Here is a 25411-nt window from a genome sequence, read left to right on the forward strand (position 1 = left end):
GAACACAGAGCAGATGTTCTGCAGAATGTTCACACTGTTCTTTCCAATACAAAGAAAGTATACAGTGACCAGAGGCTGTCAAGCCCCAAAAAAATACAAAACAGCACCATTAAAGAACCAAATATGCAGTCCATATGACTTAAGCACTATATTACATATAGTGTTCCTGTTGCTGCCAGTGCATAACTCAGGCCTTCTCTTTTTTTTTTTCTTTTTTTAATCTTTGTATTATTGAACTTTACTTTCTACTGTGATTTGTTGCGATTTCATTGCGTGCATCTGCTTTTTAGCCTTTTTCCCAACTTTGCTTTTAATTGCGATTTTTCATGATTCTACAGTGGGCATTCATTTTCAGTTCTGTGATTTTTATACGGATTATTGCATCAATCCCAGACTCCTGCTGCTCAGAAACCACAAATGGGAACTACAAACACCATTTTCAACAAACAACGGCTGTAAGTCATATCACCATCTCATGTTATTGTTACTATACTTGCACTTCATGCCATTTGTTTTGCATGGCTTTATCCATCAGCAGTAGCTATGTTTCCATCAATGTTTTTTTTTTTTTTTTTTTAAATGCGCATTTTGGGATATCGCATAAAAACTACAAAGATGCGAATAAATCTCCAACATGTGCATAAAAAATACAGTTTTTATTAAATAAGAAGAAATGTGCATAAACTATGATGGAAACACATTTACCATATAAACTATTGAATTTGTTAGGAAAAAAAGTTGCGCATCAAAAAGGTCATCTGACTGAAAAACTCATTCATTACTGGACTTCTCATCAGACCGATCATCGCACCCGAAATGTTGCTCTGGTCATCCTAAAATAACGGTGTCTAGAAAATCATAAGCCTACAAAGAGTTTGCAGAGCAAATAATTCAAAAACAAACTTGAACTGTACGGAACAGAAGGTTTATTGACACTTTTGAAAAATATCTTATAGATCCGTACAGAATAGTCAAATGGATGGATGAATGCACATACTGTATATAGTGCTCCCAGAAGTGTGTGATGCGCTGTCGCTCCCAAACATGAGACACAGTTCTTTACAGTGTTTTGTCTGTGTGTGCTCTAAACCGCCAGTGTTTTATTGATAAAACACTCACAGTGGCTACAATTTCTCCGGAAGTGACAACTTCATCCTTTTGAACATCCTTGGATGGAAACGTGGCTTTATTCACACATTATTTTTGCAATTTTTTAACAATTATTTTATTATTTCACATATTAAATTCACAACTTGGAAACATAGCTAGTGAGGGATACACTTGATAAAAGTAAGGAATAAGTTATGCTGATGGAGAAGATTATGGAGAAACATGAATCTGATTGCTAGAGGAGGTCAGTGAGAAAGAGAAGCTGTAAGATACTGTGTTAATCATGACGACAAGATATACACCCTTGAAAGCCAATTTATTGTACGTGAAGCAGTACTTGCACTGTTATGGACTGGACTTAACGGCATACCTGCACAGATCCGATGCTGCAATCATATCTGCATCATGACACTTCCAGGAGTGCCAAAACAATTATCTCGTACCATGCACATGTCATCGACAAGTGCACGGAGAACAAATGAATGGCCACTCTTTGTGATTAACTTAATCGTGGTAGCCATCCATTTATTTATTAAAGTAACTTTTCCGCACCATTCAAAATAATAGGCGGCAGTCATGGAATTAGCCCACAATACAAAAACATATTTCTGTGCACAAATATGTTTTAAATTAAAAATAAATACACAATTTTAGAAGGTTTGAGTAGGGAGGACACGGGAGCCGGTTTCATATTCCACGTGAGTCAACTTTTAATGCAGTTGTCTTCAGCTTCACAACAAAGTGACTGGTCTCTCTCTCTCCTGGTCTGTCACTCTGGTGGCCTTTTATAGTTCGTCTCTGTCGTCACTGAAATGAGACAGTGGTGTTTAGTGTTAACAATCACCAGGTGATGGCCCTTACCGCTTCCTCTCTCCCCAATGACAGACACATGACCACGTCCCACTCCACATACCCCCACCACCCGACTCAGGCCCAGGCAATGTCCGGCCTGCTAACACCCCACCCCCCCAGCCACAACTTTCTGCAGCCCTGGTCTGTGGACCACCTTAAATTTGAAGGGCTGAAGTGCCAGGTACCAACGAGTGATCTGCGCATTGGTATCCTTCATGCGGTGGAGCCACTGAAGCGGGGCGCAGGCCCACCCCAGCAGGTAGTAGTGGAGGGTTAGGACCACCCACTTGATGGCAAGACACTCTTTTTCAATCGTGCTGTACTTAGTCTCCCTCAAAGAGAGCTTACGACTAATGTACAGCATGGGGCGCTCCAGCCCCTCCACCTCCTGCGAGAGCACGGCCCCCAACCCCCTCTCTGATGCATCTGTCTGTAAAATGAAGGGGAGAGAGAAGTTAGGAACATGTAGAAGCGGCCCGCCACAGAGTGCAGATTTCACCCTTGTAAAAGCCCACTGGCACGCCTTTGTCCACTGGAACGGATCTGGCGCCCCCTATTTAGAGAGATCAGTCAAGGGGCTGGTGACATCAGAAAAATTAGGCACAAACCTTCTGTAATAGCCAGCCAGCCCCATGAAATGTCTCACCTCCTTTTTGGACTCGGGACATGGGCAGGCCGCTATCGCCGCGGTCTTATCAATTTGGGGCCGTACCTGCCCATGACCCAAGTGGAAGCCCAGATACCATACTTCCACCCGTCCAATTGCACACTTTTTCGGGTTTGCTGTGAGTCCCGCCCATCTCAGCGACTTCAGAACGGCTCTTAGATGCTGCATATGCCTCTGCCAGTCGTTACTGTATATAATAATATCGTACAAGTAGGCAGCAGCATATGCAGCGTGTGGCTGGAGGAAATTATCCATCAGGCGCTGGAACGTGGCGGGAGCCCCGAACAAACCAAAGAGTGACAAATTGGTGTAATTCAAATGGTGTGGAAAAGGCAGTTTTCTCTCAGGATAATGGAGTTAAGGGGATCTGCCAATATCCCTTTGTTAAATCCAGCGTCGAATAAAATTGAGCCGCACCCAACCGATTGAGATGTTCGTCAATTCGGGGCATTGGGTATTTGTCAAATTTAGACACCGCTTTACCGAATCTACACAGAACCAGACTGACCCGTCACTCTTGGGTACAAGAACAACTGAGCTGGCCCAATCGCTGTGCGATTCTTCTATTACTCCCATCTCGAGCATTGTCTCTAATTCGTCCCGAATCATTTTTGTCTTATGTTTGGGCAAGCGGTACGGCTGGTTATACCACTCCTGATGGGGCTCGATATGGTGTTGTATGAGGTTAGTACAACCGGGAAGAGGAGAGAACACATCCGCAAATTCGTTTTGCAATTTGGCCACCTCCGTGTGCTGGGACAGTGAGAGGTGGTCTCCACAAGGGACCAGGGTGAATGGATCGACTTTGAACTTCACCTCCGGCCCGAGCTTCGCCCTCTCCAGAACTACCATTGCCATGGACACGGGGACCATCGGTTGAGGTGGTAAATCTGACGTGCTCCTCCTCTATCTGTTCGTTTAACCTCATAACTGAGTTCCCCAACTCGCCGTGTAACCTCAAAGGGTCCTTCCCACTTGGCAAGTAATTTTGAGCTTGATGTGGGGAGTAATACAAGCACTTTGTCTCCCGGTGCAAATTCCTGTAGCTGGGTACCCCTATTATAGAGCTGGCTTTGTGTCTCTTGAGCTTGGAGCAAATTTTGTTGTGACAACTGACCCAGTGTGTGTAGCTTTGCTTGAAGATCAAGGACATATTGAATTTAATTTTTGCTTTGGGAAGGACCTTCCTCACACGCCTCCCGTATGACATCAAGCACCCCGTGGGGCCGGCGTCCATACAGGAGCTCGAAGGGGGAAAACTCTGTGGAGGCTTGCGGGACCTCCCTGACTGCAAATAATAGGGGCTCCAGCCATTTGTCCCAATTTCTAACATCCTCATGCACGAACTTGCGAATCATATTTTTCAGGGTTCGATTAAATCGTTCCACCAGACCATCAGTTTGCGGGTGATAAACGCTGGTGCAAATCGATTTAATCCCCAGCAATTCATTTGAAACTTTGTGCCTTGGTCGGTGAGGATTTCTTTCAGAATCCCCACCCGGGAGATCATTTTGAAGAGTGCCTCCGCAACACTGCATGCTGAGATGTTGCGAAGAGGCACTGCTTCCGGATATTGCGTTGCATAACCCACCAGGACTAATACAAACCGATATCCACGTGCTGACTGTTCTAATGGCCCGACGAGGTCCATACCAATTTTTTCGAAGGGGGCCTCGATTAACAGTAACAGGCACAACGGCGCAGGTTCACCAACTGACAGTCGTGGCATGCCGCACACCATCTGCGTACATGCCCGGCCAATAAAAGCGGGCCATAAAACGGTGGTGACCCGCCATAGGATTGTGGTGAGCCGCCTGGAGAAGTGTTTCCCGATGGCTCCTCGGGACTAATAACTGGGTTGTATTTTCATGGGTTTGAGTGTCCTGCGTCACTCGATACAACCTCAATATGTGAGGGCGATGTCGGGCTGGATTACTCTCATTTGGTCAAAGGCGTGCCTAAGGGTTTTCGTCACATGACTCTAGAGGGAAGTCCCCCTCTGGGAATTCCCTAAGGGCGGGAATGCTGGAGGATTCCCCTCCTGCGTCATTTGACACTGAGCAGATGTGGACGGCCCCGTCTCCGCCTCCCCAGCCATCATGTCACACATCACTCACCATGTTTTCGGTTTGCAGGACCCATCCACATGCAGCGCTTTTAATAATCTTTTAAACCCTGGCCAGTTTTGTTCCCAGAATCAGTGAATGGGTGAGGCTCCCTCTCTCCCCAGTGACAGACACATGACCACGTCTCGCTCCACAACAATACTAGGAGAAAAGCTTCAGTGTGCTTTTTTGGAACACTAACATAGTCCAATTCTATAAAGTTATTGTTTAGCTTACTTTTGAAAAAATGCTGGCAAAATTCCCTGTATTAAATAAAATAAATTACCAAACGAATAAAGCATTAAATTAATAAAATAAATTACCATATGAAAAAATTGTATTGTTAGGCCTATATAATTGCCTTTTCTTTACACAAACTTAAATTAGCCTTACCCTGTTCTGTAGACGAAAAAAGTCGGCTGAATGACATTCTCAGATTGTTCTACACTTTTTTCCAAGACTATAAACTATCAGAACTATTTGTCCAGTGCTGAATTGACTTTCAGAAAACGAGCTTTTGAACATTTTAAAACTTTTAAATATTTTAAATCTAACCCTCTTTACCTCGCATTTGCTGAGCTTCTTCAGAAAATGTAAATTGCATTATGATGCTCAAGTTCAGTTGGTTGTTAAAAGATGCTGGACAAATATGCGGGACATAATGAAGTTGTGATGGCAATGCTTTAGATTAGATTATTGTTCAAAATAGCCTATTGAATATCAGGAATGTATCATATGTAAACCCTGATATTACACCGCATCAATTTTTCTTTTAATAGCTGTGCACACAGCATAACACATCGATGCATGGTCCTTATACTAAGACCCACTACTTGGTGCATGTTGCCAGCTTGAACAGGGCCATGACGATTCGCTTTCAGATCAGAACCGGTGGCAACCTGCGATAGGCACAACATCAGGACCAATATTACAGTCCTATCAGAAGGGCAACTGCTCCCTTTTGATTGCAATTCCTCCTCTTCTGATAGCATTTATTTGTGAAATTAAAATAACAGTAAGCTGGCTAATTTCAATGAATTGTCTCAATACTCTCCCCATTTTACCAAAACTTTGGGAGGGAAAAAATTAGGGACATCTGGGAGGCGAACGGTACACAATTAGCGATATACACATTTCTGTATGGAAACGGCTTAAGGGCAGATTTCTTTAGAGATTTCTTTAAAGAAGATTTCCAAAACGTATGCGACAGAGTGTTTTTTTTTTTTTAAGCATGACATCACACACACCATTTTTATTGATAAAAGGCCATTTGAATGGAAACAGGCACAAGATAGCATTTTTTGCAAAAAACAAATTATGCATTTTCACTTTATCGATAACAAAACAGCATGAAAAGTGGATGGAAACTAGGTTTATAATTGTTATTCACATCTGCACTAATGATGTCTGGCTTTGCCAGTCAGAAATCACTGCAGATAATGTTAAAGAGGTGTGTGAACTTGCTAAAACTATGTCAGACACTGTAATATGCCTTGGCACCCTCAGTGCTTATCGCAGTGACAAAACATATAGTAGATTATTGTCACTGAATGGCTGGATGTCTGAGTGGTGTCCGGAACATAGCATAGGATTTATAGTCAACTGGACGAGTTTTTGGGATTGACCTGAACTGCTAAAGAGAGATGGACTCCATTCATCTATGGAAATTGCAGCTCTACTGTCTAGTAATTTGACTCATATAGTGCTAATGTTAGTGTTTGACTCACTGGGGCCCAGGTCATGAAGCAGACAGACTGGCTTAACCGATCATCTGCTAGCTGCCTTGAGATGTTATGTAGGTCATATAAACTACTACACATAGAGACTATAACACTTAGATATCATATAGAGACTGTGTCTGTTCCCTGAACAACTAAACACGAAACCATTGTCATTTAGAAAAAAATTGATTGATGTCAAATTAGAAAATGAAAAAAATAAAATAAATAAATATAAAAATAAAAATTGAAGATAAACATCTAAAAAAGTTTGGGCTACTTAACATTAGATCTCTTTCATCCAAAACACAAAATGTACATGAAATGATGACAGATCATAGTTTGGATGTGCTCTGTTTGACAGAAACCTGGCTTAAATCAGATGAATATACTGTATTAGTTAAAAAAAGTCTACTCCCCCAGGTTATTGTTATAAACATTGAGCCTCATCTGTAGGGTCAAGGAAGTGTTGCTACAATTAAAGCGTTGTTCCTGGTTTTACTCAGAGGTCAGGGTGCAAGTTTAATTCTTTTGAAGTGGACACACTCACATAGTCCTCACCTGAGAGTGCATCAGTGAAGTCACTTAGTGGACTCAGTGCCTTCTTCAAAGACTCCACATCAATGTCTTGCCATGATGGCACCAAATGCCTCGTCTTCTTGTCTGCCTTCAGGACCTGAGAAATGGCATTTTCCTGGTCAAACACTCTCTCAATCATGTTGAGTCTGGAACCCCATCGTGTTGGTGAATCGGTGATGAGTTTCTGCTGAAGTAGTTTCAGCTCAGTTTGAGCCTTACTCAAGTCCCTCTTTTTCTTCCAGCTGAAAGAGAATGTATTGACCACTTTCTTGCAGAGAGATGTTATGCGATCAACATGAGGGCCTTTGGCACTTTTTTCTAATAAAAAAAAAAAAAAAAAAAAAAGAGAATAAGATTTATTAATCAGATTTAACCTAAAGCACACTGTAAATATTAATTCAAAAATGTTTGTATTTTTAAATTGTACTATTTTATTGAAACCAAACTGATTGTTCTACAATACTATATATTTTTTCATATACAAAACATTTAAATATAATAAAATGTAATTTATATTGTAGACTAATCTCATAATTTTACTCTGCTCTGTGTTCCTACTGTAATTTGTAGTTATTTTATTAATATAACAGTATTGTTATTATGAACAAACTCCTTATCTGAATGCCAGTGGCAATATTTTATTTTAGTTTCACTCACCAATGGCTAGGTGAAGTCTGTGCCCAAAGCACTGCAGATGAGTCCAGCTTTTGAGGTCCAAGGCTCTCACCATGTTAGCCCCACTGTCTTTGGTCATGCAGTTTCTCCTCTTTCAGTCTCCAACATTCAAGCGCTTCCCTCAGGCCTTGTGCTATGAGCTCCCCCATGTGGTCTTGTGGGAAGTATGTTGTTTGTAGACACATACTGCACAGCTTCCAGTCATGAATGAAATGAATGTTCAGACTCAGATAAGGTTCTGAAGTGCAGCTTGACCATAAATCAGCTGTTGTAGCAAATAACTGAACGTTTTTAATTTTGTGTTCAATTCTGTTTTGCGGCATTCGGAGTACAGCCGTGGAATGGCCATGGTGGAAAAATATTTGCAGCTGGGTATCTCATCAACTATTTTGAGCAGATTTTGAAGCCCTCATTTTCCACAGTTTTATGGAAATCATATCCTTGGCCAGGTAAAATGTCACTGCATCAGTTACCTCTTTCCAGCGCTTACTTGTCCTGTCATACGGAGTGCCTTTCTCAAATGCCTGCTTCAGTAGCCGATGCACTCATGGGATCCCCTCACAGTTTGACTGTCAGCATACTCTTTCGGGTGCTTTCTTTTGAGGTGGTTAAAAAGGTCTGTCGTGTTGCCATCCGAAGTGCGAATCTTATCTTCGCAACATTTGCGAATAACTGTGGTTTGCGCCTGGCGGTTTTGGAAAATCCAAACCAGTTCCATATTACCAATGTTGAATTCTTTTTAGGGACCAACTCCTCCTCCGTCTTCCATGCCGCTACGTTGCTAAATAGGGGATTTGAAGGTACGTCGCGTTGCATGTTGGGATGGGGGCGCAACTGATAGAATGTGCTCTGTAGTACGATACTAACAATCTCTCTGTAAAGGCAGCTCGTGGAGACATTTTAATCCTTCATGATCTAATATCGTCATATCGCACACCCCTAATCATACACTTGATTTTATTATGTTTTTATGGAGTTAATGTTGATAATATAGCAATTCTTCCACTGAGCGATAACATCTCAAGATAATTTCTTAGTCTCTTGCATGTTGCGCTTAGCTAAGGTCACTCAATCGGCAACTCGTTATCGATCGGGTAGAACTATTCTTTCAACCACTAAAAATAACTATACTAGTCACAGAAAATATGGATACAACATTCTCTTGCACTCTAGATAGTGTCGCCACCTTCGATTAAAGAAAGTTAAAGATAAAAGCTCGCACTGCAGTACAATGATCAAAATCATGAAAGCAGCTTGGAAAATGGAACACTACTGGAAGAGTACAAAATTGCAGGTGTTTCGCGGTGCATGGAAGGATGGTGTCTCTAGCTACAGACAGGCTCTATAAGCTGCCAGGTCTGCATATTTTAGCAAACTCATAGAAAATAACTATAACAATCCTAGGTATTTCTTCAGTACCATGGCTAAATTGACAAGGAACAAAGTTTCTTCTGAACTAGATATTCCATCCCTACATAGTAATAACAACATTACGAATTTATTTACTACATAAATTTGAGACCAGCAGAAAGAAAATTGGAATTATTCAACTGTATACCACAACACTTTAGAAGACAGTGTCTCATAGTATTCCCTATGAGCAACTTCAGTCCTTCGCTGTCATACAGTAGGTCAGGAAGAGCAAAGAAAACTTATTAAAACATCAAAAGCAACAACATGGATGCTAGATCCTATACCAACTAAGCCACTGAAAGAGGTGTTTCCTGTAATCTAAGAACCTCTTCTCAATATTATTAACTTCTCACTTTTTTGGGACTCAGACACACACTCTCAGTTTAAGTCTAGACTAAAGACATCTCTTCAGCCAGGCATACACCTAATTTATCCCTCAACCCGCAGTTATTCTGCATCAGTCAGGTCTTTTCAGAGATGTTTTGCAAGATTTTCAGTGAATAACAATTTAAATTTTGGTCTGTTCCTCACCCAAAACGATATTGTATTACTTAAAAATACTTGGAATGTAGTGCACTACTATACAGTGCAGTTTTGTTCTTTTTGAAGTTTGACAGACTCTGATCAGCTTTCATTATATGGAAAAGAAGCATTCTTGAAAATATGGCCTTTTGTGTTCCATTAAGGACAGAAAAATCACATAGGTTTGTAATGACATGAAGTTGAGTAAGTGACAATTTTTATCTTTGGGTGAACTATTCTTCTAATCTGAGTGAATAATCCAGAGAAGGACAGAAGGTGTGAAAAGAGAGTCAGGTAGGAAGTGTATTACGTACAGAAGCATCACCCACCAATGAGGATCATCGGCCGGTTCTTCATCTGAGATATATTGAACATCCCTGAAGACAAAGAAAAGAATAGAGTTATCATATACTTCAATTCAAAGAAACCAAAGGGCAGGATAAGATGTGAACTTATTATTGATTAGTGAATTTAAGATTTATTTTAAAAGTTTAAATTTGAACAATCCCATACCCAAGATCTCAAGATCAATCTTTTTCTATGCGCAGCCCTCTACAATTCAGGTATATCACTCACATATGCAAACTAGTGACAAAGAAGTTTAGTACTGAGATCCTTTCACTGCACGTTGAGAGTTTGGTTTGACTCGTTCTGTGTAAAGTGTGTCCAAAGATGAGATCCACACAATCCATTTGTCATTGAATAATGTCTCTTTTAATACCATTTCTGTTCTTTGTCAGTTGTTGATCAAAAACAACATAAATAGAAAGATTTAAGTCTAATCCCACAAAGCAGTGATACAGTAAATTAGCCATACGACTCCATTCTCATTAAGCGCTTAACCAAAACACTTTTGTGAGACGCTCACTCAACCACTGCTATTTTTAAAGAGACTACCATTTTAGCACTTGTTCCACATTTCAATGTAAATTCTTGTAAATAGTAAAAAATTATGCATACTGCAGTTCAAACGTTTCGGGTCACTTGACTGAAATGTTTCTCATGATCTTAAAAACCTTTAGATCTAGTATGTTTAAATGTTTGAATTTGTTTTGCAGACAAAAATATAATTGTGCTAACATATTAATTTATTTAATTACAAAAGTTTTTGAAATGGATGACTTGAACCAAATAATAAAGCAACCAATAAGTGCCCAGCATATACAGGAACTCCTTCAATACTGTATAAAAAGCATCCAAGGGTGATACCTCAAGAAGTTGGTTGAGAAAATGCCAAGAGTGCATTTCTGCAAATTCTAGGCTTATGCTCAATAATATGGAAATTAACAATCTATTGCACTCTAAAGCTACTTTTTGTACTGTCTTTTTTAATGCTTAACTCATTTTCTGTATTTTATATATACAGTATATATATATATATATATATATACAGTATATATATATATATATATATATATATATATATATATATACACAGTATATATATATATATATATATATATATATATATATATATATATATATATATATATATATATATAATTACTTCAATATAACTATTTATAATTATTTCATCATTATATATTGAATTAGTGTTATTTGAGGGGCTTTCTCTGCAAATATTTATGTATGCGATTAATTGCAATTAATTTTATTAATTAATCGGCATACCATGTAATTAATTCGATTAAAACATTTTATCGACTGACAGCCCTAATTTCTAGACATCATATTTATTGATGGAATAATGGAATTTGAAAAAGCGAAAATGTGGCCAAAATGATGAAAAACTAATGATAAAATAAAATTTGTAAAATCAATTTTTCATAATGTACCAAGTGAGAAGGTCCCCTGTCTAATTCACAGAATTAGCTGAGAGGGAGAGTTTATTTAATTTGTTAGCAAAATGGACATTATAATTGAAATATACCCAAATAAATCTAAATCTAAATCTATCTGAATCAAGAGCTTGTAAGTCAGAATCAAAATGAATCTGAAAATCTGTATCAATACCCAGCCCTATTCTTTAATATCAGGGAATCATTAGCTGGATGTCAAGATGAGTCTATCAAAGAGTCTGAAAAAGATTATGGCTCTGTTCCAAATCTTAGAGTTGCCTTGCTGTTTACTGTCTACATAGGCACCTTCCTTCTAAAGCAGCATCCTACCTAAAATGGAACCTTGCCTGTGACCTTCATCTCTCTTGCCTTTAATGAGATTATAATAAGGATATGACACATCGAGTGTGTGAGTACCTGCATGCTGTTTCTTCTTCCTCCTCACCGCTGCCCCAATGATGTCTAACAGTTCTTCTTCAGATGCACCAGAGCGCAAACAATCCCTCAAAGACACCTCTGAGTTCCCAAACAAACACACCTATAGTGTGCCAACACAGGCCGAAACATTAAACACAAGCCTACACTGCACAGACAGGTAAGTGAAAATATTTAACAATTATCATAAATACACAAACTGCTTGTACCTTGAGGTTGCCATCGGCCGTGATGCGCAGGCGGTTGCAAGAGCCACAGAAATGGTCTGACATGGAGGTAATGAAGCCCAGCTGGCCCTGAAATCCAGGTACTCTAAACGCCTGTGACCGTACAGCACAGAAACAAACATAAAGGGCTTATACACTGACATAACATTCATAAAAAGCCTTAACAAGATGACTCAAGATTACAAAGGACAGTTATTCTATAATGGTGGATGTCTCACTTTCAGGTGGCAAAAAATTGTCAACTGCAGTACACAATTACTATAGTAAACCATATGTTTAAAAACACTTTTTAACTGTAACTTGTAATAGTAAAAAATATGCATGTCACTGCTCTTAAATGCAGCTGCATTTTACCAGTGTAAAAAAGTTAATGTAAAATATAGCATGCTTAACATAAATTGAACAAAGTAATAATGTAAATTAATAATTGTTCATATACAGTATATTTACATAAAAATAACTGATTATGATTGTCAGTGGGGTTACCATGATACAAAAAGAAAAAAATTTATGAACACACAAAAAATTGCTTCCTAAAATTAAGTCATGTGTAGTAAGGCATTAGCCACTGACCAAACACAAAAATCCCATCATACAATTATTCTACTATCTTTGAAGGCATTATAGCCAATAATATTTTTTTAAATCCTCCAATTATTTTAGTATGGTCTTATCTGATGATCTTCGAAAACGTTCAGATGAAAATGTAACCGTGGTACACATTTGGGTTTTTAACAACGTGGGTACGAAAAGTTATGAAAATAGCTACCAACCAACATACAGACCAATAAATAACAATTGCACAGTAACAATGCTCATGGGAGACAGACTGTTACTTACAGGTATAAACCTGATAACAAATTGACCCCCAGCACTAAGCCAAACAAACAATATTCTCAAATGAGCTCCAGTGAGAACTTGACATTGAGAATGATTCACAACAAATGATTAATTTATCTATCTGTACATAAGCTGACCTTGGCCGTGTCCGTTTCTTCACCAGGCACAGGCTCTAGATTTGGCCATTTCTGCTTTATACAGTCCAACATCTCCTGATAACTCACCATCTTCTTGAAGTTCCATCTGTTACCTACAGAAAGAGCATGATTTGTCAAGTTACTTAAAACAACATTAAACTGCTTTATATTGCTGTATCATGAAATGGAGTGATTTCTAAAAATGGATACAACTGTTTTATTTGATGTCCAAATGATGTCCATTATCAATAATAAAACAAATCAATTTTAAAACTAGAATGCATATGTGTGTAAAAAATGCATGGCCATCTACATTTTTATTTTTTTACATTTAGTTGATTATTTTTTTTACTTATAAGATACTCACTCCCCCTAGAATGCATGGGTCCTATATGACCCATATATGTTTACTATGGTGTTCAATGCATTTAACTCTTGTAGTACTCTGTTGTTTTCAGTTTCTGTTTGTTATGTAATTAAATATGTTAATACTATGTTCACATCCATATTTATGTATAGTTTGCAAGTTGCCATTCAGCCAATTCTTTTATCCAAAGTGCATGACATTATATCTATTCCAGGGACAGCCCCCATGGAGCAACCCGAGGTTAGATGCCTAGTACACAGCAAAGGCACAATGGTAATAGTGACCACTTGACCACTTCTTAATGTGTTTGAACATACAACTTTTTTTATTTTATGCCCCACTACTCTGAACAACAAATATAGCTATATGGGCTAAATAGAGTAAATAAAGTTTATAACTTTTATGTTAAAAACAAAAAATTAAAATTTATTTTTTATCCTGGTCCATTGTGCTTATATGTGTGGGTAGGGTTGAGACATTTAATATTTTACCACTAAACATGGAGATTACCCATATTTCTGTTATACAGCCTTTTTTACACTATCACCCAAAAGTCCAACTTAATTTTCAATGTATATGAAACTCAGAATTTAATAAAAAAATATATATCAACCATTTAAAAACAAATTATTAATAACATAATTATTACACTTAATTGTCCTTGAACATGTAAGTAGTTTTAAAAAGAATAAGCATCTAGATTTCACCTGGGTCTTTTTTAACCCATATATGCATTTTAGGGGGGTATGGATGCATATGTATTCTAGGGTTAAATGAAGAATTCCAGTTATTGTATTTTATTGACTACAACCGTTACTGCTTAAAATGAGATATTTGGTGGTTTCAAAATTGGTGGTTTGTTCCTTTTAGTCAATGTCTGTCAGTTTTTAGGTCAGCTATGTGCTGTAATTCCAAAAGTTTGCTAAATAAACTTTTAACAGATGTAGGCATTTAATATTTAGAGTTTTTCTCTTCCAGGAAAAGGGACCAAAATACGTGCACTCCCCTTTCATTATAAATACCACCTGCCACCAACTAGCAACAACAAGTAGCAAATCGTGATTTTGCCAGGCATGGTTTGCTAATATTGCAGACCTTGACCCAAAAACAAACAACCTTTAATATGTCCTGCACCAACTTCCTGTTTCAATAGAAAAATGAGCACAAGAAAAAAAAAATGGATTCAAACAATTCCATGGGGTTTTTAACACAACTAACTTCAGGTCTTTGATAACAGTTAGTTTTTCCAGCGCTAGTATAATACATGTCAAAAACTTTGGTGACCTTACTCTTAAAAACGTACTAGAAATATATATATAAAAAACAACAACAAAAAAAAAAAAACTTAAAAACCAGCATTCCCAATGCTCAGTCAAAGTATCTATTTTTAATTGTTTCAAAACATTTTCTTTTCTTTCTTTTTTTTTTTTTTTTTTTTGGAGCCATTTATAGTTTCACCACATGTAAGGTGAGGTGAGGTTGATAAGTCATTGTTTGCACACCTTCTGACAAACGGCTCCATTGATCAGTATCTAATCAGTTTGTTTTAGAGTGATTACTGTAGTTATTAACCCTCAGGTCAAGAACCTCTACAATGAGTTACATATCAGCTTCTGCTAGTGGCTCCAGAGAATCAAACTCTAAATCTGCCCCACAAGGACAAATCTATTGAATTATTCAGCTTCATTGTCACTGTCATTGAGAAAACAAAGTTAAAACTTGTTTCGACGCATTGTTGTTTAATCAGTTTAGTAGTCTTTAGAGTTTTTTTTTCTTTTGTTTGTATATTGTTGAGAATATATATAGAATAGATAGCAATTCAACTTGGCTTGTCATCACAACACGATCTTACCATCGAAAGGCATGTACTCTATGAATCTCACATCCAAGGGTTTCCTCTCTGTCAGTGCCACAAAATCCAGGAGCTCGTCTTCATTGAGACCTCTCATGACCACACAGTTCACCTGAGAGCACAGTCAAAAATTCACTCAACCATGCAATGAGTTAAAAAGAAAAGTTTCTAAGGATAAACTACAAAGAGTTTTGGCTGGGATGCAAATAAGTTCTAATGACATTTCAGATGACATGATACAAAACGACACCTTATAACTAGGGATGCGTTAATAAAAAAAATTAAGAGTACAGATATTTTATTATAGGTATTCGCCAATACTGTATTAGTGACATTTAGTAATAATGCAACTACAGTACAGTACAGTGACAAACATTTGAGGGTAATAGTGTGTTTATTATTATTTTTAACAGCCGAGTATTACAGTCCATGTCATTTCTTAAACCTTATAATTATAGATTGGAAATTTAGTTGACTTTTTAACATGTTAATCAATGCAGTGTCTGTTTTTTTTTTTATTTTTTTTATTTTTTTACTTCCAGAAACTTCACTAATGTTTAGAGAAAATAATAATTTGAGATTCAAAACAGCAAATGAAGCTTCAGCATTCAATTTGGTTTGTACAGTTTAAGTCAGAAGTTTACATACACTTAGGTTGAAGTCATTAGAACTCATTTTTTAACCACTCCACAGATTTCATATTAGCAAACTATAATTTTGGCAAGTCGTTTAGGACATATACTTTGTGCATGACATGAGTAATTTTTCCAACAATTGTTTACAGACAGATTGTTTCACTTTTAATTAACTATATCACAATTCCAGTGGGTCAGAAGTTCACATTCACTAAGTTAACTGTGCCTTTAAACAGCTTGGAAAATTCCAGAAAATTAGCTTCTGATAGGCTATTTGGAGTCAATTGGAGGTGTACCTGTGGATGTATTTTAAGGCCAACCTTCAAACTTAGTGCCTCTTTGCTTGACAAAAATTGTGCACCTCCACAAGTCTGGTTCATCCTTGGGAGCAATTTTCAAATGCCTGAAGGTAACACGTTCATCTGTACAAACAATTCTACGCAAGTATAAACACCATGGGACCACGCAGCCATCATACCGCTCAGGAAGGAGATGCATTCTGTCTCCTAGAGATGAACGTAGTTTAGTGTGAAAAGTGCAAATCAATCCCAAAACAACAGCAAAGGACCTTGTGAAGATGCTGGAGGAAACAGGTGACAAGTATCTATATCCACACTAAAACGAGTCCTATATCGACATAACCTGAAATGCTGCTCAGTAAGGAAGAAGCCAATGCTCCAAAACCACCATAAAATGCCAGACTACAGTTTTCAAGTGCTCATGGGGACAAAGATCTTACTTTTTGGAGAAATTTCCTCTGGTCTGATGAAACAAAAAATGAACTTTTTGGCCATAATGACCATCGCTATGTTTGGAGGAAAAATGGTGAGGCTTGCAAGCTGAAGAACACCATCCCAACCGTGAAGCATGGGGGTGGCAGCATCATGTTGTGGTGGTGCTTTGCTGAAGGAGGGATTGGTGTACTTCACAAAATAGATGGCATCATGAGGAAGGAAAATTATGTGGATATATTGAAGCAACATCTCAAGGCATCAGCCATAAGTTAAAGCTCGTTCACAAATGGGTCTTCCAAATGGACAATGACCCCAAGCATACCTCCAAAGTTGTGGCAAAATGGCTTAAGGACAACAAAGTCAAGGTATTGTAGTGGCCATCACAAAGCCCCGACCTCAATCCGACAGAAAAATTGTGAAAAAGCATGTGCGAGCAAGGAGGCCTACAAACCTGGCTCAGTTACACCAGTTCTGTCTGGAGGAATGAGCCAAATTCCAGCAATTTATTGTGAGAAGCTTGTGGAAGGCTACCCAAAACGTTTGAACCAAGTTAAACAATTTAAAGGCAATGCTTCCAAATACTAACAAATTGTATGTAAACTTCTGACCCACTGGGAATGTGATGAAAGAAATAAAAGCTGAATTAAATCATTCTCTCTGCTTTTATTCTGACGTTTCACATTCTTAAAATAAAGCAGTGATCCTAACTGACCTAAGACAGGGAATGTTTTCTACAACTAAATGTCAGAATTGTGAAAAACTGAGTTTAAATGTATTTGGCTAAGGTGTATGTAAACTTCTGACTTCAACTGTATAATGCACTAGAAATATACAATTAAGTTTATCTTTCCAAAATGGACTGCTTGCACTGAGCCTCGTGACATACTTTCGCTTTGAAATAGTCTGACTTGCTAGTTTCCGGTTACATGCATTTACAATGTGCTGTAGTTGCCTAGTTCCCAAAACTCCTCTTAAAATGAGTGTTCGGAGGAAGATTTTATGGTCCGGACACTTTCAGAAACAGGAGAAGAAATATTCTGAACATTACTAAGTACAGTGTATTTAAAATTCAGTGGAAGAACAGTTTTCAGAGCTTTAATTCAGCCCAAGCCGATCTGAGAAAGCAATGGCTGGTATACATTCCAAGTGCATTTCACCATTTCTCCTCACATGGAGGTCTGTAGCAGACCTCAAATGACTATTCAAACAAATCAGCTTGAACCGCAAATGACAGAAGGTTATAGGAGACTACTAAAGGGTGTCAGCACAAGCGCTTTTTGAATTAAATATCTGCACAAACACTGCAATGCTCTATTATTGAGGGAGGACAGAGAGACCTGATGAATGCATGCATGACCCAGATTTTTTTTTTTTTAAACTAACAGTTTTTTTGATACCATACATAAATCATACAAACATAACATAAATTACAGAATCGGTTATATACATTAAACCCCCCCACCCAACACAAACACGCACTACAGTGGTCACCAACAATTAGAACATTATTATTATTTTATTTTTTTATTAATTAAAAAACATTAAAAAAAAAATATATATATATATATATATATATATATATATATATATATATATATACTTTCAAACAACATCAAGAATACAAATACCCAACTAAATTACAAATCCTTCTCCACTGCCCCTCCCTGAGAACCCTCTAAAAAAGCCAAATATCCACCCCACTTCCTGACAAACAAATCCCATTTTCCCAGCCCTCTAAAAATCACCTCCTCGAATGCCGCCACCCCAAATTCTTGGATCTTAACACATCCCCAAAAAACATGTGTTGTGTCCCCGTCTTCTGATTGGCACTGCCAGCAGGTGGGTGTCTTTAAGACCAAGCCTTTACAATCTAAAGGGGTTCCAACAGAATCAATGCAAAATCTTAAATGGCATCAGACGGACCCTTGCATCTCTAGATGTAGACTTGATGTTTTTTTAGAATCCAAGCCCACACTCCCTCCTCCAATACCAAATTTAAATCTTTCTCCCACAATCTCTTGAGAAGTTGAAGCTCCGTCCCCCAGACTCTGAATTAACAGGGAGTAATACACCAATGCCTCATGACCTTTTCCAAAAGCAGTAATCACCACTTCCAGAGTATCTGCCACTTAAGGGGGGTGTATGCTACTCCCAAAGATAGTACAGAGCAGGTGGCGCAGCTGTAAATATCAAAAGAACTGAGATATAGGAGTCTTAAAATGTTGAACCAAATTTTCAAAAGATCTCAACACTCCACTCTCATATAGGTCACCGAGTGCAGTAACCCCCCTCACAATCCACTCTGACCAACAGAAAGGGGACTTATTAATACGTAATTTTGGGTTCCGCCATATGCTCGAGGCAACATTTAAATAAATGTCCAAATTAAACACTCTGGACACTTTTGTCCATACTGCGTGCAAATGTGAGATAACGGGATGTGACTTAACTTCTTCGGATAGTTTAATAGAAAGGGTTTGCAATGGCGAAATAGGGGCAAGGAACTGCTGTTTAATACAAAACCAGGGAGGGGCTCTCTCAGGTGGAAGTGACCAATGAGCCAAATGTCTGAGACCAAATGCATAATAATAAAACAAAATTGTGGGTAGGCCTAGCCCACATTTGTCAATCGGCCAATGTAATTTATTGAAATGTAATCTGGGACGTTTACCATTCCAAATGAAGGACTTCACTATGCTATCAAATTGCGTGAAATAAGAGAGGGGGACATCTACAGGGAGAGATTGTAAAAGGTAGTTGAATTTTGGAATACAATTAATTTTAATAACATTAACCTTCCCAATTATAGATAAATGTAATGAAGTCCACCTACACACATCGCTCAAAAATCTTTTTATTAAGGGGTCAAAATTAACTAACTAAATCACACAAAACTGCAGGAAATAAAATGCCCAAATAGTTAGTGCCCTGTTTGGGCCACTGGAAGGCGCCCAGTTGAAAAGCCGTTACTGGGCAGTACGCTGTCAGAGCCAAAGCTTCAGATTTAGACCAAATGACTCTGTATCCTGAGAATTTAGAGAGGAATTAATAATCCTGTGGAGGCAAGGCATAGATCTAGTGGGGTTGGAGACAAATAATAAAATATCATCTTCGTAAAGCAAAAGCTTAAATCAAAATCAAATCAAATCACTTTTATTGTCACACAACCATATACATAAGTGCAATAGTGTGTGAAATTCTTGGGTGCAGTTCCGAGCAACATTGCAGTCGTGACAGTGATGAGACATATACCAAACTACAATAAACATCAAATTTACACAACACAATTTAAAATCTAATATACACATAATTACACACAACACAATATACAAAAAATAATATACAATGTATGTTCTACAATACACACAATATAAAATACACATTATAAAACAAAAAAAAATAAAAAATAAATTATATATAAAATGTACAGTAGGTTGTATTGTACTGTACTGTATTGACATTCAGGCTGTCGGTTGATAGTCAGTTGCCAGTGTGTTGTTAAGAGAATATAATTATGACAGTCCAGTGTGAGATAATAAGATTAATAAAGTGCAGTGCTGATGTATATTGATCGTGAGAGATCAAGAGTTGGGGGAAGAAGCTGTCATGAAGTCGGCTGGTGCAGGTCCTGATGCTGCGATACCGCCTGCCTAATGGTAGCAGTGAGAGCAGCCCATGGCTCGGGTGGCTGGAGTCTCTGATGATCCTCCAAGCTTTTTTCACACACCGCCTGGTGTATATGTCCTGGAGGGAGCGAAGCTCACCTCCGATGAAGTGTCTGGCAGTTCGCACCACCCTTTGCAGGGCTTTGCGGTTGTGGGCGGTGCTATTGCCGTACCAGGTGGAGATGCAGCCAGTCAGGATGCTCTCTACAGTGCTGGTGTAGAACCGTGTGAGGATGTGGCGGTTCATTCCAAACTTCCTCAGCCGTCTCAGGAAGAAGAGGCGCTGATGAGCCTTCTTCACGACGGCCTCAGTGTGGACGGACCATGTGAGTTCCTCAGTGACGTGGACACCCAGGAACTTGAAGCTGCTGACTCTCTCCACTGGTGCTCCATTGATGGTGATGGGACTGTGTTCTCTGTCTTTTCTTCTGAAGTCCACCACAAGCTCCTTTGTCTTACTGACATTGAGGGAGAGGTTGTGCTCTTGACACCAGCATGTCAGAGTGTGCACCTCCTCTCTGTAGGCTGTTTCATCATAGTCAGTGATCAGACATACCACCATCGTATCATCAGAAAACTTAATGATGGCATTGGAGCTATGTGTTGCCACACAGTCATGTGTGTACAGGGAATACAGGAGTGGGCTAAGAACACAGCCCTGCGGGGCTCCAGTGTTGAGGGTCAGTGATGAGGAGATGTTACTGCCCATTCTAACCACCTGGTGTCTGCTTGACAGGAAGTCAAGGATCCAGCTGCACAGCGAGCTGTTTAAGCCCAGAACCCGGAGCTTCTCATCAAGCTTGGAGGGCACTATGGTGTTGAATGCAGAGCTGTAGTCTACAAACAGCATTCTCACACGTGTGTTCCTTTTTTCCAGGTGGGAGAGAACAGTGTGTAGGGTAGATGCAATGGCATCATCAGTGGAGTGGTTGTTGCAGTAAGCAAACTGCAATGGGTCCAGTGAGGGAGGCAGCACAGAGCAGATGTAATCTCTGATTAGTCTCTCAAAGCATTTGCTGTTGATGGGGGTCAGAGCAACAGGACGTCAGTCATTTAAGCAAGTGATTTTGGATTGCTTTGGTACAGGCACAATGGTGGACGTTTTAAAGCATGTGGGGACTACAGACAAAGAGAGGGAAAGGTTGAAAATGTCCGTAAAAACACCAGCCAGTTGGTTCGCGCATGCTCTGATGACGCGGCCCGGAATGCCGTCTGGACCCACGGCTTTACGGATATTCACCCGTCGGAAGGATCGGGTTACATCCGCTACAGAGACGGAGAGTGAACTAACCTCTGTAGGTTCGGCCGCGAGAGCTCTCTCTGCGAGGGCGGTGTTATTTCCCTCGAACCATGCATAAAAAGTATTTAGCTCATCCGGGAGAGAGGCAGCAGTGTTCACGGGCGGAGTTTTTATTCCCTTTAAAGTCCGTGATGATATCAATTCCCTGCCACATGCTTCTAGAGTTGGTGGTGTTAAACTGTCCTCCAATCTTGTTCCTGTACTGGCGTTTTGCTGCTCTGATAGTTTTTCGGAGGGCATAACTGGCTTGTTTATGCTCCTCCACATTCCCGGAATTAAAAGCGGAGGTCCGCGCATTAAGTGCCATGCGAACATTGCTATTAATCCAAGGTTTCTGGTTCGGTAGATCCGTATTGTTTTGGACGGAACAACATCCTCTACGCACTTTCTGATGAAACACGTTACGCACAACTCCGCCACCACCCCTGGAAAATCATCCTCCTTTCTTATTGCGGCTGCTAATGGTTCCAGGGCAAGACAGAACAATAATGGGGAAAGAGGGCAACCCTGCCGGGTGCCCCTATCCAAAGTAAAATAATCTGAAATGAATCCATTTGTTTGTACTGCCGCTACCAGGTGTCTATAAAGTAACTTAATCCATCCAATAAAAGTATTCCCAAACCCGTATATTTCCAAAACCTTAAAAAGATAATCCCATTCTACCATATCAAATCCATTTTCGGTGTCAAGTGAGATGGCAGCGACCAGAGTCTAATCATTCGCCACTGACCACATGATATTGATGAAATGCATAATGTTATCAGAAGAGCTACGGCCCTGAATAAACCCCACCTGATCTATATGTATAAGAGATGTCATAACTTTACTTAATTGGTTAGCCAGAATTTTATAAAAAACATTTTACATCTAGCTGAATCAGGTAAATTGGACAGTAACTCTTACACTCGCTTGGATCTTTGTCCTTTTTAAGAATCAGACTGATCCGAGCTTGTGTCATGGTTGGCGGAAGCTTTCCATTCTTTAATGATTCTGTATAAACTTCTAACAAATGTGGAGCCAGTTCTGTAGCATAAGATCTAAAAATTTCAGTGGCAAAACCGTCTGGCCCTGGAGACTTACCTGAAGGCAAGGCCTTGATTACCTCGCCAATCTCCAAGATTATCTCAGAATCAAAATAATTTTTTTGCTCAGTCGTCAGTTTAGGAAGTTCTAATGGTTCCACAAAGTTCCTAATATCTTCATCAGTAGATGAAGAGGTGGAACTATAGAGATCAAAATAGAATTCTTTAAAAGTATTATTAATATCAGTGGCCGAGGTAAATATTTCACCACCAGCAGATTTCACTGAGGAAATGGTAGATAAAGACACTTTCTCCTTTATATATCTAGCCAAAAGCTTCCCTGCTTTGTCCCCTGACTCAAAGTATGACTGTCTTGCCCTGAATAGCCAAAACTCCACCTTCCGCGACAAAAGAGTATTATATCTGTATTTCAATCGGGTCAATTCTCTGAGGCCATCAGACGACATTCAGCGCTTCAGCTCTGCCTCAGCATTTTTAATATTCCCTTCCAACTACACGAGTTCTCGTGCTTTGGATTTTTTGATGAATGAGGCTTACTGTATGATCCGACCCCTAAGAACCGCCTTAAGTGCCTCCCAAGCCATGGCCACAGAGGATCCTGAGGACCAGCTGGTCTCCATATAAACATTGGTTTCAGCCTTTAACATTTGTTGGAAATCAGGATTTTGCAAAAGGGATACATTAAAGCGCCAACTATATGATTTTTTTTTCTCTGTATGTGGAATCACCTCTAAACTCACCAGGGTGTGATCTGAGACTAAGATGTTTCCGATTGAGCAATCAACATCAGATGAAATGAGGGACTTAGATATAAAAAAAAAAAATCTATTCTAGAATAAATCTTATGGACTGATGAAAAGAATGCATAGTCCCTCCCAGATGGGTTCAAAAGTCTCCAAATATCTGTAAGACCAAGATTTTTACACATCCTGTGAAGCGTCACTGTTGCCCTAGGGGGCTTACACACTTTTGCTTTACTATGATCAAGGACTGAGTCCATCAAAAGATTAAAGTCTCCTCCCAATATTATATCATGAGGGGTGCCAGAGACTTGCAACATCCCTTCAAGATCTATAAAAAAAGCCATGATCATCAGCATTAGGTGCGTAGATATTAGCCAAAATCAACCTTTGCCCCTAGTTCTAGTGACTTCCTAATTTATCTTTAATCTGTTTGAGACAATTGAATTGTAGATGTTTACTTATCAATGTAATGACTCCCCTGCTCTTACTTGAGCCAGCACTAAAGAAAATATGTCCACCCCATATCTTCCCAAATTTTTCAGCTTCCTGCTGGGAAAGATGCGTTTCTTGAAGAAACACTATATCATATTTCTTACGTTTAAGAAAAGAAATAACCTTCCTTCTTTTTATGGGGTGCCCCAACCCATTCACATTCCACGTGGAGAGAGACAATCCACTCTTATTAACATTTGACATTTTGACATATTAGAAAAAATAGATTGTATAACAAAAATACAATTATAACGACCACATTAAAACATTAGTGCAACAGTCAAACCCCGAACTTCCCCCAGAACCAAACGAACAGAAAAAAGAAAAATGTGCGCAATAACTCTGTGGATGAAAGCACCAACCAGCGTCCATCCCTGTAAACTCAAACAGTCCATGTACGTCTATGAGAGCCCCTGCAACAACTTTACCGTTGGCCTGCTCAAGTCCGGTGTTTCTATACAAATTTTGTGAGACAGAATTACCCAACAGAAAATAATCTATAAAACAAACTCCAGCCAATAAGTGGAAAAAACACAAAAAACGTGTAGATTGCCCGAAGGTGTGTTCCTCCACAAAACAAATTCCAGCCGCTAGTGGAACTGGCACACACACACACACAAAACAAAAGGGGGCCGTTCAGTTCCTCAGGCAGTCAAATGAATGTTCAGTGAGCCGGTCCATTCGGTCGTTACACGAGTGCAACACATGCCCTAATCACTCCAATGTCCTGCAAGAAATATTCCACAAAACAAACTCCAGCCGATAGGAGGCATAAGCACCAAGAATGAGCAGATTCATCCACAACTGTGCCGAGGGAGTGTTACTCCACAAAACTCCAGCCGCTAGGCGGAACCAACACAATAGAACAAAAAAGGTGCCCAGTTTCCTCGGACAGTCAAGTGAATTTTCACTGAGTCAGACACACTAGGCAGCAACATGAAAATCACCAAATGGCTTACTCACTCGATTGTCTTTATAAAGGACATAGCTTACTGTGGGCATGTAAATATTTTGCGGCCATCCTTAGTATATATTCTCAGTTTTGCCGGAAACATCAGAGCAAAAGCAACCTTCTGTTGATGTAAGAGTTTCTTGCATACCTTGAATCGATCACGTTTCTCTCATCGAATTCGCAAATTCTGGAAACAAGAAAACGCTGTGGTTCTTCCAAGAAAGTCTTCCTTTACTCCTCGCCTCGCGTAACACAAGATCTTTATCGAATGATCTCAGAAATTTGGCCAGAATTGATCGGAGCCTGTCTCCCTCAGCGGACCTCCGAGCCGGAACTCCGTGAGCTCGATCGATTTCCAGCTTATGGCCTGTTATGTCGATCAGACTTGGAAAGAGCCAGTCAAGGAATTTTACCATATCTCTGCCTTCTTCATGCTTAGGAATTCCAACAAGTCGGACGTTGTTTCGTCAATTATGATTCTCCAAATCCTCCAGTTTTTCTCCAAAATCTGCTCCAAATCTATCTTGGTCGCTAGCGGATTAGCAGCTA

The 25411-nt window shown here is 39.3% G+C and overlaps 1 protein-coding gene across 8 annotated transcripts in view; it reads right to left on the reverse strand.

The window, feature by feature from the left end:
* LOC127454906 (molybdenum cofactor biosynthesis protein 1-like) overlaps positions 1–25411 on the reverse strand; it is a 37704-nt gene that overhangs the window by 3153 nt on the left and 9140 nt on the right. For 3 of the 8 annotated variants that reach the window (XM_051722428.1, XM_051722427.1, XM_051722426.1), the window contains exons 6-10: positions 15299–15410; positions 13080–13192; positions 12085–12195; positions 11858–11978; positions 9971–10018 (exon numbers count right to left, since the gene is read on the reverse strand). In XM_051722428.1, coding sequence (XP_051578388.1) covers positions 9971–10018; positions 11858–11978; positions 12085–12195; positions 13080–13192; positions 15299–15410 — 505 coding nt within the window. Of the gene's footprint in view, positions 1–918; positions 1918–7688; positions 10019–11857; positions 11979–12084; positions 12196–13079; positions 13193–15298; positions 15411–25411 lie in introns of those variants that run through there. The other 5 variants (XM_051722431.1, XM_051722434.1, XM_051722429.1 and 2 more) reach the window with 5 other exon arrangements.

The sequence above is a fragment of the Myxocyprinus asiaticus genome, chromosome 17 (assembly GCF_019703515.2).
Source record: "Myxocyprinus asiaticus isolate MX2 ecotype Aquarium Trade chromosome 17, UBuf_Myxa_2, whole genome shotgun sequence".
In the NCBI taxonomy this organism is placed as follows: Eukaryota; Metazoa; Chordata; class Actinopteri; order Cypriniformes; family Catostomidae; genus Myxocyprinus; species Myxocyprinus asiaticus.